Source organism: Poecilia mexicana, unplaced genomic scaffold, assembly GCF_051168715.1.
Source record: "Poecilia mexicana isolate PSO_F unplaced genomic scaffold, ASM5116871v1 scaffold_16, whole genome shotgun sequence".
NCBI classification, from domain to species: domain Eukaryota; kingdom Metazoa; phylum Chordata; class Actinopteri; order Cyprinodontiformes; family Poeciliidae; genus Poecilia; species Poecilia mexicana.
In genome coordinates this window covers 2,709,999-2,725,700 of record NW_028263385.1, presented here as the reverse complement: position 1 = coordinate 2,725,700, position 15,702 = coordinate 2,709,999, and the positions used below count along the sequence as shown (strand labels likewise).

The following is a 15,702-nucleotide window of genomic DNA, read 5'->3' as shown; positions in this document are numbered from 1 at the left end:
TTTTTAAGTGATGAAAAGTTTCCCTTTTCTTGTCTATCTGAAGCGACACTCTGGCGCCCCCTCCTGGCTGAGAAGGGGAAGGGAGCTGTTTACAAAAACCTTCAGACAAAAACTGAGGAAAAATTATAACCATGAGAAGAAAACACCACGAATAGCTTAAATGTATGTGTTAAACAGGTTTAGCACCATAATATGATTATTTTAACCATCTTAGTCTTAAAATATCAGAGTTTAGACATAACTTCACATTTTGGTATTTATGAGATAAAATTTCTAAATATTAATTCAGACGTTCAGAAGAGTTTATCTGACTTTGAATCGTTTTTTAATGAAAAACATTTTTACTCCAGATTTACTAAAAAAACCATTCTGACAGGACGCAACGCACTGTAAAACATTACAACGCACTGTAAAACATTACAACACACTGTAAAACATTACAACACACTGTAAAACATTACAACACACTGTAAAACATTACAACACACTGTAAAACATTACAACACACTGTAAAACATTACAACACACTGTAAAACATTCTGATATCTGATTGTGTTTCATTTTAATGCTGAGTCTTTTTTCAGGTTCTGTTTGATTTGCTTTAATTCGATTTAATTTGTAACATTATCAATAACAATAATCATAAGATGCAGTTCGATCAGTTCCAATACGGCCAGCAGTTATTATCTGATACAAAAGTGTAACCGGGTTCTGCTTCACTCCACTGGACCAGCCCGGCCCAAGTGACCCCTCCACTCTGCGTTGTGTAGTTTTAAAGAAGACCAGGAGTTTCTGGGTGATCTGCAGTTTATTTCCTGAATGAGAAAATATCGGGTTGGAATCAGTGCAAGGCTCAGCTTCAATCAGCTCACTGCAACAGAGCGTTAAGTTAGCTTTTTAACGAGCACATGAAGTGTTTTATAACGAAATTAAAAGAACAGAAATTAGTGCCAGGCACGTATCTAGTAAATATTAATTGCACTCTATTTATCTAAGTTAATAAAAATGATGTTTTATCGATTGCTAACATTTTTCTACTCGGTGTGCTGAAGAATGAAACTCACCTCTCGTGCAGCTTTCAGACTGGCACTGAGTGCAGGAGCCAGCAGCATATAACCAGCCACACAGAGAGGGGGCGCTATTTCCCCGTTGCACTGATACATAAAGCAAGTGGGATTCTACAACCTGAACACTGTTACACAAGCAGGAAAAGTGATTTGATCGGATCAATGACACATTATTGATCAGATTTAATCTGAAGATGATCCGGTTCCGTTTGCTCTGGGTTTCATTCCAGTGAAAATCCTCTGATCTGGATTCAAATTAAAGTTTTCATAAAATAAGCTAAAGCTTGGGTTTGTTGCCATGGTGACGGCGCCCCCTGGTGGCTCCCTGTGTCGCTTTATTGTTCTACTTTTAGAGAACTGCAAATAAATCTGTTGAAGGTTTGGATCAGAACCGGCTGAGTGTCTCCAACCAGCTGATGATTAACGCAGCAGGAATAGCAGAAGTGTCCAGAAAGGGACGGAAACACGCGGACCGTCTGGGAGGTTCTGAGTCACCGGACCGGACCGGACCAGTCCAGTTCTGGGTCCGCCGCTGCTCTGTTCTCCTCATGGACGCTCCGTGGGTCGGATGCTTTCTGGTTCTGCTGCTGGCGGCCGCCGCAGGTGAGGACGGTTCTGGTCCTGTTAAAGTCAGGATGACGAGCTTCCTGCTGAATCTACACTGTAAAACTCTAACAGCAGCACTTTGGTTGGTTTAATTTTTATAAATGTCAGCGTTCCAAAATAAATATTTAATTTGAAAGCTACATATTTAGTTTGTAACTAAATATTTAAATCTGAGCTAAACATTTATTTTGCTAACTAAATATTTATTGCCAAACTAAGTATGTATTTTCCTAATGTTTTAGTTTTGTGAGGTGACCTCATGAGGCCTGAAAGCAGCTTTTAAATAAACTATATTATTATTATTATAGATGCTTATACTGCTGTTAGCCAGGATGGTTGCCATGGTTACTGCTTCAGGTGCCGGCAGACTTCCAGGTATTTATACTAATTTACATTAATATGTATTCATGGAGGCGACAGGCGGAGCAGCAGCTGCTCCGTTTCCCCCAAATCAGGATTTATAGAGGAAAGGTGAGCAGGTCTGATTGCAGCACGGCTTCATACATCTGGATTTTTTTGTTCGCTGCACTTTTCTAAATTTGTCCTATGCCAAGTTTCAGTGTGAAAACAGCGCAGGGTTTGATACACGAGGCCCCTGATGAATCCTGATCACTGGTTCAGGAAAATGGTGAATTCAATTCAGTGTTTTTTAAGTATGGGCCTCCAGGGGGCGCTGTGGGAGCCTCAACGTTCCAGTGAAAATGAGAAGGAAAAAGAAATTGAAACTTGGATTCCCAACAATTATTCAATCTCTTTTCTGTATAAAATGTAAGTTAAAATATTTGATTTAAATGTTAAAGGTTTCTGATGCTCATTTTCTGATCAAGCTGCTCCTCAAGCTAGCACAGCTAGCATGAAATAGAAAAGTTTCTAACAACCCCCACCAAAAAAACACAGTTTAGAAGGAATTAAATTAAATTTTATGATTAATATAAATTATTACATATCTTATTCTAATCAAAAGAAGGAATTGTGTGTTGAAAAATTGGTGTCATAACATTTTATCTGCTAATAAAGCTATGAGGTTAGCATTATGCTATATGAATGTAATAACAATGAAATAGTGAATAACTGACATTTTCAAGGTGATGTTCAAATATTTTTCTGTGGGTTTGCTATGAGGGTCAAAGGTCAACACTGTTTGGCGTCATGATAGGGAAACATTTGGCTAGTGAACTGAAGAGTGGTTGCTGTTTTTATTTAATATCTTATATTTTTTTGGAACCCAAGTCTTGATGTTTTATAACTTCAGCAGGTTTCTCCCCTGCAGCTGGCGGCACCGGGGACGACAGCTGGTCCATGCAGGTCCAGGCGGAGGTCCGGGGGATGGACGGCTACCCGGTGGTGCTGCCCTGCACCTTCAGCCACCCGCAGCACTCCCAGCATTCCCTGCTGCAGGTGATGTGGCGGCTGGGCCATGGGTCGGCCGCCGCCATCCTGTACCGCTGCACCAGCCGGCCCGGCGCCGCCACCTGCGAACCCAACCCGCAGCAAGACCAGCGGTACCGCCTGGAGGGCAACCCGAGGGAGCACGACCTGTCGCTGCGCATCAACGGCGCCACCCTGCAGGACAACGGCCGTTACTACTGCAGAGTGGAGGTTCAGGGGCGAGAACACGTCAGTTTTGAGGATAAGATGGGGACCAGGCTGCGGGTGGAAGGTAGGAGATGAAACGGTACAAAACATCAAGAAACGTTACGTTACGCTGCCAAACGTTTCGGTCAGAAATGTTTCGGTCCGGTTCACCTGAAACTGGAGTCTCACTGTTCCCAGTGGAGGCGTGCTAACACTAATCTGCTACTTGCAGAGTTAATATTTAGCTTAGCGCTTTAGCTAGCTGTAAAAACATTTAACGCACTTAGAATTGCTAAAATAATTTTTCCAGATAATTTCCTCAGCTGTTTTGTAAGCTTTCATATAAGAAAAGTTTGACCTTTGGCAACATTTCTCCTCATGACAAGTTTAGCGCTTTAGCATTAGCTTCTGGTAAGTAGCAGAGGAAACGGAGGGAACAGCGGGAGCAGAGGGAATGGAGGGAACAGTGGGAGCAGAGGGATCAGTGGGAACAGAGGGAACAGTGGGAGCAGAGGGAATAGTGGGAACGGAGGGAACAGTGGGAGCAGAGGGAACGGAGGGAACAGTGGGAGCAGAGGGAATAGTGGGAACGGAGGGAACAGTGGGAGCAGAGGGAACGGAGGGAACAGTGGGAGCAGAGGGAACAAAGGGAACAGTGGGAGCAGAGGGATCAGTGGGAACAGAGGGAACAGTGGGAGCAGAGGGAATAGTGGGAACAAAGGGAATGGAGGGAACAGTGGGAGCAGAGGGAACAAAGGGAATAGTGGGAACAGAGGGAACAGTGGGAGCAGTGGGAATAGTGGGAACAAAGGGAATGGAGGGAACAGTGGGAGCAGAGGGAACAAAGGGAATAGTGGGAAGAAAGGGAATGGAGGGAACAGTGGGAGCAGAGGGAACAGTGGGAGCAGTGGGAATAGTGGGAACAAAGGGAATGGAGGGAACAGTGGGAGCAGAGGGAACAAAGGGAATAGTGGGAACAGAGGGAACAGTGGGAGCAGTGGGAATAGTGGGAACAAAGGGAATGGAGGGAACAGTGGGAGCAGAGGGAATAGTGGGAACGGAGGGAACAGTGGGAGCAGAGGGAACGGAGGGAACAGTGGGAGCAGAGGGAACAAAGGGAACAGTGGGAGCAGAGGGATCAGTGGGAACAGAGGGAACAGTGGGAGCAGAGGGAATAGTGGGAACAAAGGGAATGGACGGAACAGTGGGAGCAGAGGGAACAAAGGGAATAGTGGGAACAGAGGGAACAGTGGGAGCAGTGGGAATAGTGGGAACAAAGGGAATGGAGGGAACAGTGAGAGCAGAGGGAACAAAGGGAATAGTGGGAAGAAAGGGAATGGAGGGAACAGTGGGAGCAGAGGGAACAGTGGGAGCAGTGGGAATAGTGGGAACAAAGGGAATGGAGGGAACAGTGGGAGCAGAGGGAACAAAGGGAATAGTGGGAACAGAGGGAACAGTGGGAGCAGTGGGAATAGTGGGAACAAAGGGAATGGAGGGAACAGTGGGAGCAGAGGGAACAAAGGGAACAGTGGGAGCAGAGGGATCAGTGGGAACAGAGGGAACAGTGGGAGCAGAGGGAATAGTGGGAACAAAGGGAATGGACGGAACAGTGGGAGCAGAGGGAACAAAGGGAATAGTGGGAACAGAGGGAACAGTGGGAGCAGTGGGAATAGTGGGAACAAAGGGAATGGAGGGAACAGTGAGAGCAGAGGGAACAAAGGGAATAGTGGGAAGAAAGGGAATGGAGGGAACAGTGGGAGCAGAGGAAACAGTGGGAGCAGTGGGAATAGTGGGAACAAAGGGAATGGAGGGAACAGTGGGAGCAGAGGGAACAAAGGGAATAGTGGGAACAGAGGGAACAGTGGGAGCAGTGGGAATAGTGGGAACAAAGGGAATGGAGGGAACAGTGGGAGCAGAGGGAACAAAGGGAATAGTGGGAAGAAAGGGAATGGAGGGAACAGTGGGAGCAGAGGGAACAGTGGGAGCAGAGGGAACAAAGGGAACAGTGGGAGCAGAGGGAATAGTGGGAACAAAGGGAACAGAGGGAACAGTGGGAGCAGAGGGAATAATGGGAACAAAGGGAACAGTGGGAGCAGAGGGAACAAAGGGAATAGTGGGAAGAAAGGGAACAGAGGGAACAGTGGGAGCAGAGGGAACAAAGGGAATAGTGGGAAGAAAGGGAGCAGAGGGAACAAAGGGAAAAGTGGGAGCAGAGGGAACAAAGGGAACAGTGGGAGCAGAGGGAATAGTGGGAAGAAAGGGAACAGAGGGAACAGTGGGAGCAGAGTGAACAAAGGGAATAGTTGGAAGAAAGGGAGCAGAGGGAACAAAGGGAACAGTGGGAGCAGAGGGAACAGTGGGAGCAGAGGGAACAAAAGGAACAGTGGGAGCAGAGGGAACAGTGGGAGGAGAGGGAATAGTGGGAACAAAGGGAACCGAGGGAACAGTGGGAACAAAGGGAAAGGAGGGAACAGTGGGAACAGTGGGAGCAGAGGGAACAAAGGGAATAGTGGGAAGAAAGGGAACAGAGGGAACAGTGGGAGCAGAGTGAACAAAGGGAATAGTTGGAAGAAAGGGAGCAGAGGGAACAAAGAGAACAGTGGGAGCAGAGTGAACAGTGGGAGCAGACGGAACAAAGGGAACAGTGGGAGGAGAGGGAATAGTGGGAACAAAGGGAACAGAGGGAACAGTGGAAGCAGAGGAAACAAAGGGAACAGAGGGAACAATGGGAGCAGAGGGAACAAAGGGAATAGTGGGAACAAAGGGAACAGTGGGAGCAGTGGAGCTGCTCCACAGCAGCAGAAGGTGTCAGTTTGCAAACTTAAATCTGTTGTTGGAGTCGAGCTGCTGGCAGGTGAAACTGATCGTAATGTTTTTCCACTGAGAAGCAATAAATCATAAGTTAAACCAGGCTTGATCATTTCAGGCTTGATTCATCGTTTTTCTCTTCCTACCAAAAACCAGACTATAAAGTTTCCGGACTTTTGGTCTCAACTAAACTTTTTTCTTAAGGATGATTTTGTTTACGGAACCTTATAATTAATTTTATTTGTTGTTTTGTTTCTTTATTTAGAATTTGTCTTCCAGTTTTAAATGTTCATCAGAATTTACTAATATAATATTTATAATTATTTTATGTTTATTGCAATAACGTCTTTATCATCCAGTAACATTAGTTGTGGTTTTCTGGCCTGGTAGCATCATGCTGTGGGTGTGGCAGCCATCTTTCCTCTGGTTGTTGGGGTCAAAGGTCAGACTAACCCCTGCTGTCCGTCCCTGCAGCTCCTCCAAAGATCCTGGCCATGTCGGTGGAGGGCGGCGGTCCGGCCGGGTTCACCGCCGTGTGCCGGGTTCAGGGTTCACCGCTGCCAGACGTCCAGTGGCTCGGCCCGGACGACCCACTGGAGGGCTCCTCGCTGGCGCCGCTGCAGGCTCTGGGCTCGCCTGGCCGGTACCGGACCATCAGCCAACTGAGGGACGTCCAACCGGGTCAGCGCTACACCTGCAGCGCCTCCAACCCGCTGGGTCGGGAGCAGGCCGCCCTGTTTGTCCTGCGGCCGCGCCCGCCGCCGCCAGCTGCCGGGCCGCCGCCGGCGCTGGTGCTGCTGCTGGCGGCGGCTCTGGGCACCAAGCTGGTTCTGCTGGTGGGCGTCGTGGTGGGGATGGTCCAGGGGGGGGCTCTGCAGGGCGTCAGCTGCTGGAGGAAGTGACTTCACACTTCCCAATCAGACCGCTTGCTGATTGTCGTTAGTGATCTGATTTAAAGACCCAGCAACATCTAAAATCATCTTTATTCACTATCCCATCATGTTTCTTTTGGTTCTTTCATAAATCCTTTAATCTCCATGGCAACCCCTCCTCCCCCACGCAGCTCCTTCAGACTAGCCAGCAGCAACTAGCAAAGCTGAGCTCATGACAGCAGCTGGTGAAAAACACCATGCTGACTTCCTAGAGGCAGAGCTTCAGAAAGAGCAGGAGTTTTTAAAGAGACAGACGCCCAATTTCAAGATGATAAATCAGGAAGTCAAATTTATTTGATACATGTAGAATCTTCATAGTTAGTTGATTATGTATAAAATGGACCTGAGTGTCTGGAAAACACAGAACGTTTCCATCCAGGACCCCAAACAGCTTTGACCTTTGACCCCCTTTGCTACCTCCAGACGTTGCTACAAAATATATAAACACCAACTTTTGGAATGTTATTTTATTATTCAGTCGTTTTTACAATTATTCAGTAATTATTACATTATTACATTAATTTAGCATTAATGCTAACCTCATAGCTTCTGATTTTAAACAGCCATCAGTTCTATGGCAGAAAATGTTATCACATGAGTTATTATGACTTGATTACCAGATGATGCATTATTTCATTCCGTTCTTCTCCTTTGATTATAAGAAAATATGCAATATTTAATATTACATTTTATTTTATTCCCACAGTTCCTCTGGTTTTTGTTTTTGTCAGAAGCTTTTCCGTTTCTTGCTAGCTGCTAGCTTCAGGAGCAAAGCAAATAACATTTAAATCATTTAAATTATTTTAGTTTAGATTTGATCAAAATAAATTAAAATGATTGAATAACAGAAAAATGATGATGAAAATTTAACATTAAATGGTTTATGGGATTCATTGTTGTTTTTTTATTTATTTTTTTCCCTCATCTTCTCTGTAATTTTTTAGGCCGGCCCCCCAGGGTCCATGCCCCACACTTTGAGCATCAGTGCATTGATCTACTGAACTCTGCAGCTTCCTGCATGATAAAGTTGGGGAAACAAAACAATCTCTTGTTTCTTTATGTTTCTTATGTTCAAAATTTTTTTTTTTTTTTCTTTTTTATCAGATTTTGTTGAAAGAAAGGAAATAAAAAGTTTTGTTTCATACATGAAAATCCATTTATTGGTATAAATGACTAATTTTATTTATGCAGCTTACATGATACATTCACAGCAAATCACACAAAATAAATTTATTGTTTGCTAGATTCAGATCAATAAAACCCTAAAATGAATAAATACAATGATTAAATCTGAACAGCCAGAAGTTAATGTTCTGAAACTCAGTAAAAACTATTAGCTTCTCACCCCTAACCTGCATTTACACTAGAATATAGTTTGCTGCGTTATAATTCCTTATTTAAATAGGATAAAATATTAAATCTGACTCGAGAAAAAAGTTGAAACAAAAACAGAAAACTGTTGATCAAATTTTCATCTTAATTTTAATTGCTGACCAGTTCACGGTCCAGATCAGTGGCTGATGTCACTTCCTTTACAGTCGTTAACCTAATTTGAAGATTAAATTTAATCTAAATTCTGGTCTTTCATAGATCTTTTAATAGAAATTATAAAAGTCATGGGAAAATATCGATATCGTCTACATACCTAATTAAATATTTAACTCAGAACTTTGAATTAGTTTTGACATCATGAATTAAAAAATAAAATCTGGTTCTGGCTGATCTCTGTATTTTATTTGTGTGTATATTACTTATTTACCTTGGAGATAAATATTTAGCTTGAAAACTAACTACGTAGTTTCCAAGCTAAATATTTAGCTTACTAGTTAAGTATGTTGTATGTGAACTAAAGCTAGCTAGTTCTCAAGCTAGCTAGCGAGCTGTCAAGCCAAACTAAACATTTAGTTTGCTAAATGTTTAGTTTGGAGCTAAATATTTAGCTTACTAGCTAAGTATGTAGCTTATGAGCTAAAGCTTGCTTGGTGTAGTTTATTGTGTATAATTGCCTGTTCATATATGTTTTACGTCACCCTCAGCCCTCCATACTATGACGCCTCGTCTGTGTTTGGCCTCTTGTTTTCTGCCAGCCTCTGTAGCGCAGGCAGCAGTTTGAGGCTAAACTACCAACTGACCCAAATAAACCGGTTTAGCCATCTATGCTAGCGTTTTCTGATGACTATAGTGATGCTATCGGCGGCTCGGTTCTGACCTAACCAGAACCAGGAGCAGGAAGCTGCTGATTCAGTTTATCTGCAGGACTTGCGGAGCGGCGTAGCAGAGAGGTCGGGCGTCCTCGCAGCAGTTGCGGTCCTTCCAGCCGCAGTCGCCTTCCAGACTCATGACGGCGCACTGGCCTTCGCTGACGTCCCCCGGTTCGCTGCGGGCCCAGTTGGTGTCGTTGAAGCCGTTGCTGTTCAGCCAGTACCAGTCTCCGGTCAGCGAGCTGCGACGCGTGCCGATCCACACTTGCTTGGCGTCGTTTCCACGCAGGTTTTGGCAGGTATGTTTTTGTAGAGCTTCGCTGGAGAGGCTGATGAGATTCAGGCTTTGGTTCTTACAGGATCGGATCGACTCCTGCCAACTCTCTGCTTCATGGAGGATCATCGTCACCTCTGGAGTTAAAATGCAGCCCCTGAAATCTGACATGAACACACAGAGACAGTCTGCTTTATTGTGGCCGCACACAGTCCACTGTTTGTTCAGGCTTTAACTAGGACATCCATCCATCCACTGACCCTGACCTAACATCAGGCAGCAAGACCCGGAGGAAACTCAGGTCCCCCCGATCTTTACTGACGTGGACAGAGCGCCGCGGCGGCCATCTTTAGTACTGCAAAATGAAAAACTTCTTCCAGAAGGACTGGGAGAGTCATCCGTGTGTGTGCGTGTGTGCATCCTTACCTGGGTTTGCACTAACAACAGGTGCGGGGTTCCCAAACCAGGTGTTGTTGTTCTGGGCCATGTGGTAGACGGTCATGTTGGCAGACGAGTGCCAGACGACAGTTGTAGATGAAATGCTGCGATTGGTTGAGACGTAGTCGGTTCCCTCCAGCTCCTGCCATCCTGCGCCCCCCAGAGGATCATTCCCGATGTGAATTCCCTGCTTGTGATCCTTGTGGACCACGATGATGAGAATGTTTTCCTTGCCCTCGATGAACTGGACCACAAAACAGCTGCCGAACTCTTCTACTGGAACCAGTGTGAGGAGAAGGCTGGGCCAGTAGACGATGGCCGTGGCTGCCGATTCAACGATCAGTGAGGAAGAATTGATCCATCTTCCGTTTGCTTCATCGGACAGCAGAATGGACGCTGGCTTGCCCAGAACCGGAGGAATGGGGAACTTCATGGTGTCGTTCTTGGCCGGAGGCACCATGGCATGCAGAAGGCCGCAGGTGCACTGGTGCTGAACGGCGCAGGGGTGGCTGAAGTACACCGCCACTCTTTTATTTGCTTCAACATACTGGGTCGTGTTGCCATTGTCCACCCAGATTTGAGCAGCCTTGCCTGACTCTATGCTTATCGGGATTTCATCTCTGCCTTTAATGGTCACAGATGCTTTGGGTTCATCAGGGTTGACGATGATGAGTCTGAACGGGGCTCTCTCTGTAACATTTACCACAGGAGCCCCTCCACTAGTGGTTCCTTCAGTCTCAGGTACCGGTGGGATGAAGTACTTGTTACTGAGTTTGGTGGTTGGTATAACCAGAGCTGACTGCACGCTTCTTCCTCTGCTGCTGACGGCTTGGATGACGATGTCCTTGGTGCTAGTAATATGAACGGTTTTGTCAGAGATGCTGAAAACCGTGAACGGGTCAAAATCGTTACTGTCATTAATCGTTAGCCTGCCGAGTTCTTGGGTCACATCAAAACTTTTAGTATGACCAGCGTTTAGTTGTTTAGTTTCACTGCTGGCTAATGACATTGTGACGGATGTGTCGTCATGCAGAGCGGTGACCCAGATCTTGTTGTGGGCATCAGAAGGGTAGTAGTAGGCGATGTTTTCTGGAAAAATGACTCTGAAATCCTTTCCAGCGTCGGTGAATGTTTGAGATGCTGTAAAGGAGAAAAGATCTGCTGAAGTTCAAACTCAAAGCATCAGAAATGTTCATCCAGTTTACGGTTTTCTGAAAGTCTGAGAACCGTCAGGACTGGAAGGGAACCAAAGGTTGGTGATCGGTTGGTGGCCTTTCCTTCATTCTTCTTCATCAGAGGACGTTCACTGAGCCTGACTGTGTGTAACTGGGTCGTAACTGGTTTAAATGGAGTCCAGAAGGTTCTTAGTCTTACTGGATACTAGGTGCTGGTACCATGGCAGCGGTTCTGAAACGACCCTGAACCTTCAGGATGAAAACTTTGTAACGGGTGAATGCGTCCAGTACCAACCATCTGTTTTATAATGTCAACTACAGTTTATATTTTTAAAACGTTCCAAAGGAATCGTTGTGTTCAAGCCTCTGCGGGTTGTTTCCAAGTTTCAGTTTAAAACCCTTAAGCAACATCCAAGAAAAGAAACTACCAGGTTTTCTCCAGACGGGTCTGCCACGTCTCAACAATTCAGTCATAACCCTACGGGACACGACCGGCCGCCCTTCTGTTCTTAAAAATTAACCGAACACCAGCACTGGGCACTGCTAGCTAAACGTTAGCTGGGCTAACTCTAAAGCACTATTCATAGACATTAGTGCTGTGAATGCTAAAACGCTAAAATAACGTATTTAGCAGAAGCTAATGCTAAAGCACTAAACCAAAACAGTATTTAGCAGAAGCTAATGCTAAAGCTCTGACGTCAGCCGTGTGGACGACGTGTGAGGCTCCAAAACAAGTCGTAATGTGTTTGTCAAATTAATTTCCTGGCTGTTTGTTCAGTCGGTGTTTTGTTTTTCTCTTCCTGTTAAATACTTTCCACTTGCTCAATAAAGAAAGGAAGCACAGCTGCTATGTAAACGGATTTCAAAATAAGAGCATGAATATAAACAGAGGATATAAACAAAGCAGCCAGATAAATTAGCGCCTTGGCATTTTTATGTCAGTCTGTAAATAATATTCAGTGAAATAACAGCTTCGTCTAACGTCTGTTTGCAGAAAAATAAAATCCACCTTTATAAAAAATCCCTAGTAGTTTTAATATTTCTTACTAAATTAGAATAAAACAACTTTAGCTGATATAAAAACAGTGATTCTGATTTTCAACTTCCCTCTGGATCCGACTGTATGAAAACATTAAAGTATCTTCATTCATTAAGATGTGCTGGAGTGTTTATTTGACCAAAACATGCTTAAATGATCTTGCCTGTATAAACTGATATTTTTACTGAAAGCTGTAGTTACATGGGTGTAGTTAAAGACAGCTGTGAATGTAAAAATAATATCCATAAATCAGAAATGTCACGACCCGTCTGAGGTCCCGAGCCCCATGTTGAAGACCCCAGCTGTAAATACTGACTTTATTTCTGTAATATGAGAAAAACACAAAGCCTAGAAGCACTGAGATACACACTTTAAAAGCTTCAGGGGCCTCGTGCATAAAACCCTGCGCAGTTTTCACACCAAAACTTGGCGTTCGGGAAAATGTAGAAAAGTGCGGCGCACAAACCAAATGGGATGCATGAAGCCGTGGCTCTGCACCTTTCCTCTATAAATCCTGATGTGGGGGAAACGGAGCAGCTGCTGCTCCGCCTGTCGCCTCCATAAATGCATATTAATGTAAATCAGTATAAATACCTGGAAGTCTGCCGCCACGTGAAGCAGTAACCTTGGAAACGGCCTTGTTTGAACCAGTTTAAGTATTTATGATTATATATTTCATTTAAAAGGTGCTTTCAGGGCTCATAATGTCACCTCACAAAAATAAAAATAATACATTTTAAAGAAAACAAAATCCAAAATAAAGAGATCCTGTAAATGCCTGTCTGCACAGCAGCAGAGCGTTCAGCTTTTAAAGACGGAGTCAGAGGGTCTTTGGTGGGAAACTGGACGTTTATCAATAGTAGAATCATGTGAATAAGTTGTACAGTTACAGAATCAAGATGCTTTATGTCCATAAGGCGCTTTCACAAAGCGGGAGGCTGGATGGCTGCAGCTGGACCGGTACCGGTACCGCTCGGCTCTGTCTTTAAGTTCTGCTCAGAGCCCCAGGATGATCAGTCTGGATGAATCACCATCAGATCAATATGATCTCTGATCAATCCTCCCTCTGTTCTCCATCAGAGCCAAAGCTCCACATTACGGCTCACCTGGATGCAGCTACTGAGATCCGTGTGACTGCAGACACACCTGGATCACCTTAAATAATCAAACCTGTTGATTAGTTTTACTCAGCAGGTTGGAGTTAATCTGCTGAGCCTGTTTCCTGTTTTCAGTGAGAATGAAATGACCCCATAGATGCATTTCGGCTCACAGATCAATGTGTTACATCTCTGAGACACAAACTGAGGAAAAGTGCCATTTACATTAGAGCGAGGTTTTCACATGCTCTTATTTTCTTTATTTTGTGTTCGTGTTAGCTTATTGTCTGAGGATGAATGGGTTCAGTTTCATCGTTTAACAATAAAATCATGAAAAACATCGGTTTGGTGCTCCTTGGTCTAAATAACTGAATGTCCTCAGACTTCAGTGCATTTATGTGAGTTTGACGCTTTGTGGTTTCTTATCGTCCACAGAAAAAGTTTGTGTGGCTGCTGCACATTTTCACCCAGCGAAAACGTCTGCGTATATTTACACACACTTTGACGCAAAGTTAATTTTTATACATGCCGACTTTTGTGTAAAATATGAGACCGCACTGTTTTTGTGCACACAAACTATTTGAAACTGAGAAACTATTTTTATCTGAAAAAAAAAAAGTTTTGCAAATCAAAAATAAAATCTTGAATCTGAAAATTAGTTTGGATAATTTTTTTTTTAGTTTGATTTTGTTTTTTCTTTTGAACAAACTTTTTGGCCCCAATTTACCTCCGTATGGAAGCAGCCCTGCAGCCGACAGGCTGAAATACCTGATCAATAATAGTAATATGAGATTATTTCCAGAGAAACGTGTCGATTGGTGAATGAACTGCTGAATGAAGGGAAACTGTCCGAAAAGCAGATTTCATGTTTTACCTGCGATCCGAGCCGCCAGCAGCAGGACGACGAGGCGCGGCGCCGGACTCATTTCTCTGCAAAACAAAAAATAATAACTTTAATAACACTGTCACTAAAGTTTCAGGAAACATTAAACATATAAAAACAATGATGGATATTTTTTAATGAATCATTCTTTAGATTTCACTTTCCCACATTTAACCATTAATTACATAAATTACATTTTCTGGATTGTCCTTTCAGTTTAATTTAACTTAATCCAGTTTATCTGATTTTAGGAGAATTTCCATATTTAGTTTGTTTTGACGTAGTTTGACTGGATCGACCTTTTCGTTAGTGTTTAATTTGATTAGTCATTTTTTAATGAAATGTAAAAATCTTTTTTGAATTTTCCAGCAAACGTCAGCTGAATAAACTCTCATCTAAATGAATAATGATGGAATATTTGTCTACTTTTAAATATCTTCAACCTGTGAAATAGGGTTAATAAAATAAATCCCGTAGAATCAGAACAAAAACCGTCCTGAGGAGGAAATGGTCTGACCTGCTGTGCGGCTGCTGGCGGTCTGTCCTCCACACGCTTCCTTCTTCTTCTTTTATGGAAATGAAACATTTGTCAGTCAAAGTCAGCAGCTGATTTGGAAGAAGTTTGCATGAGGAGCTGAGGTCAGAGGTCACGTGGCGGCGCCTGAAGACGTTCCTCCTTCATGAAACAGCAGAACATCTTCAGCTTTTAAAATCTTGGGATAAAACTCAACATTTTTCTAGAATTTGCTGCATTTCTCTGGAATAATATATATATATACTGCTCAAAAAATAAAGGGAACATTTCACTTTAATTTTGTGTGTGGCTCCAAATCCAGGCCTCCATTGGTTAATAAATTTGATTTCCATTGATGATTTTTGTGTGATTTTGTTGTCAGCACATTCAGAACAAAGTATTCAATGAGAATATTTCATTCATTCAGATCTAGGATGTGTTATTTGAGTGTTCCCTTTATTTTTTGGAGCAGTGTATTTAAAATATTTGCCTGTCAGCGTCTGACTTCAAGCTCATCCCACCTTTTTTTAAATTAAGAATTTAATTTTAATTTTGAAATTATTTTAAACATTGTTTTTGATTAACTGCATTCTTTTCAGATTGTGTTTTTCAGATTCTGCTCCTCTGTTCTAGGTGACGTATTTCTACCGGCCAGTTTGGGGAAAGTCTCAAAAAACATTTGAACAAACAAAATCTGACAAAATAATTTGAAAAACTTAAAAATGTCAAACTGCATAAATGAGTTCAACTATAGCATAAAAATGTGTTTTGATTAAGAAATTTGATAAAGTTTCATTTTTAAATCATTTTTTTATTATTTAAATTTCTGAAATAATATTGGAGCAAATTTCTCTCCGTAGCCATGAGGAGCAGGAGGAACTAAATCTGACAGGAAGTGTGTCACCTCTGACCTCTGCAGGGCAAGGCCAAGAGGAATCTGTGGATCTAAATGCAAGTAGAATAGATGTTATAGAAGCTGTTTGAGTTTTTCCTTTCAGTCTCATTAAACCTGGAAATGATTAATCCAGATTATAATCTAAGATAAAGGTTTATTATCGGGTTTGATGATTCCTGGTTCTGCGTGCGGCATTCG

General features: G+C 43.3%; 2 protein-coding genes across 3 annotated transcripts; one reads left to right on the top strand and one right to left on the bottom strand.

The window, feature by feature from the left end:
* Nucleotides 1–1,445: 1,445 nt before the first annotated feature.
* si:dkey-11p23.7 (V-set and Ig domain-containing protein) lies at nucleotides 1,446–8,144 on the top strand. Its single transcript, XM_088014263.1, has 3 exons — nucleotides 1,446–1,670; nucleotides 2,944–3,333; nucleotides 6,531–8,144. The coding sequence occupies exons 1-3, from the start codon at nucleotides 1,484–1,486 to the stop codon at nucleotides 6,956–6,958; spliced, it is 1,005 nt and encodes a 334-aa protein (XP_087870389.1). The 5' UTR covers nucleotides 1,446–1,483; the 3' UTR covers nucleotides 6,959–8,144.
* On the bottom strand, nucleotides 8,121–14,660 carry LOC148154923 (uncharacterized). Of its 2 annotated transcripts, none has more exons than XM_088014260.1 (4): nucleotides 14,613–14,660; nucleotides 14,087–14,142; nucleotides 9,890–11,041; nucleotides 8,121–9,627 (listed from the first exon to the last, which is right to left on the bottom strand). In XM_088014260.1, the coding sequence occupies exons 2-4, from the start codon at nucleotides 14,136–14,138 to the stop codon at nucleotides 9,230–9,232; spliced, it is 1,602 nt and encodes a 533-aa protein (XP_087870386.1). In that variant the 5' UTR covers nucleotides 14,139–14,142; nucleotides 14,613–14,660; the 3' UTR covers nucleotides 8,121–9,229. The 2 variants fall into 2 exon arrangements, with proteins under 2 accessions (XP_087870386.1, XP_087870387.1); XM_088014261.1 differs by lacking the exon at nucleotides 14,613–14,660 and adding an exon at nucleotides 14,539–14,601.
* Nucleotides 14,661–15,702: the final 1,042 nt, after the last annotated feature.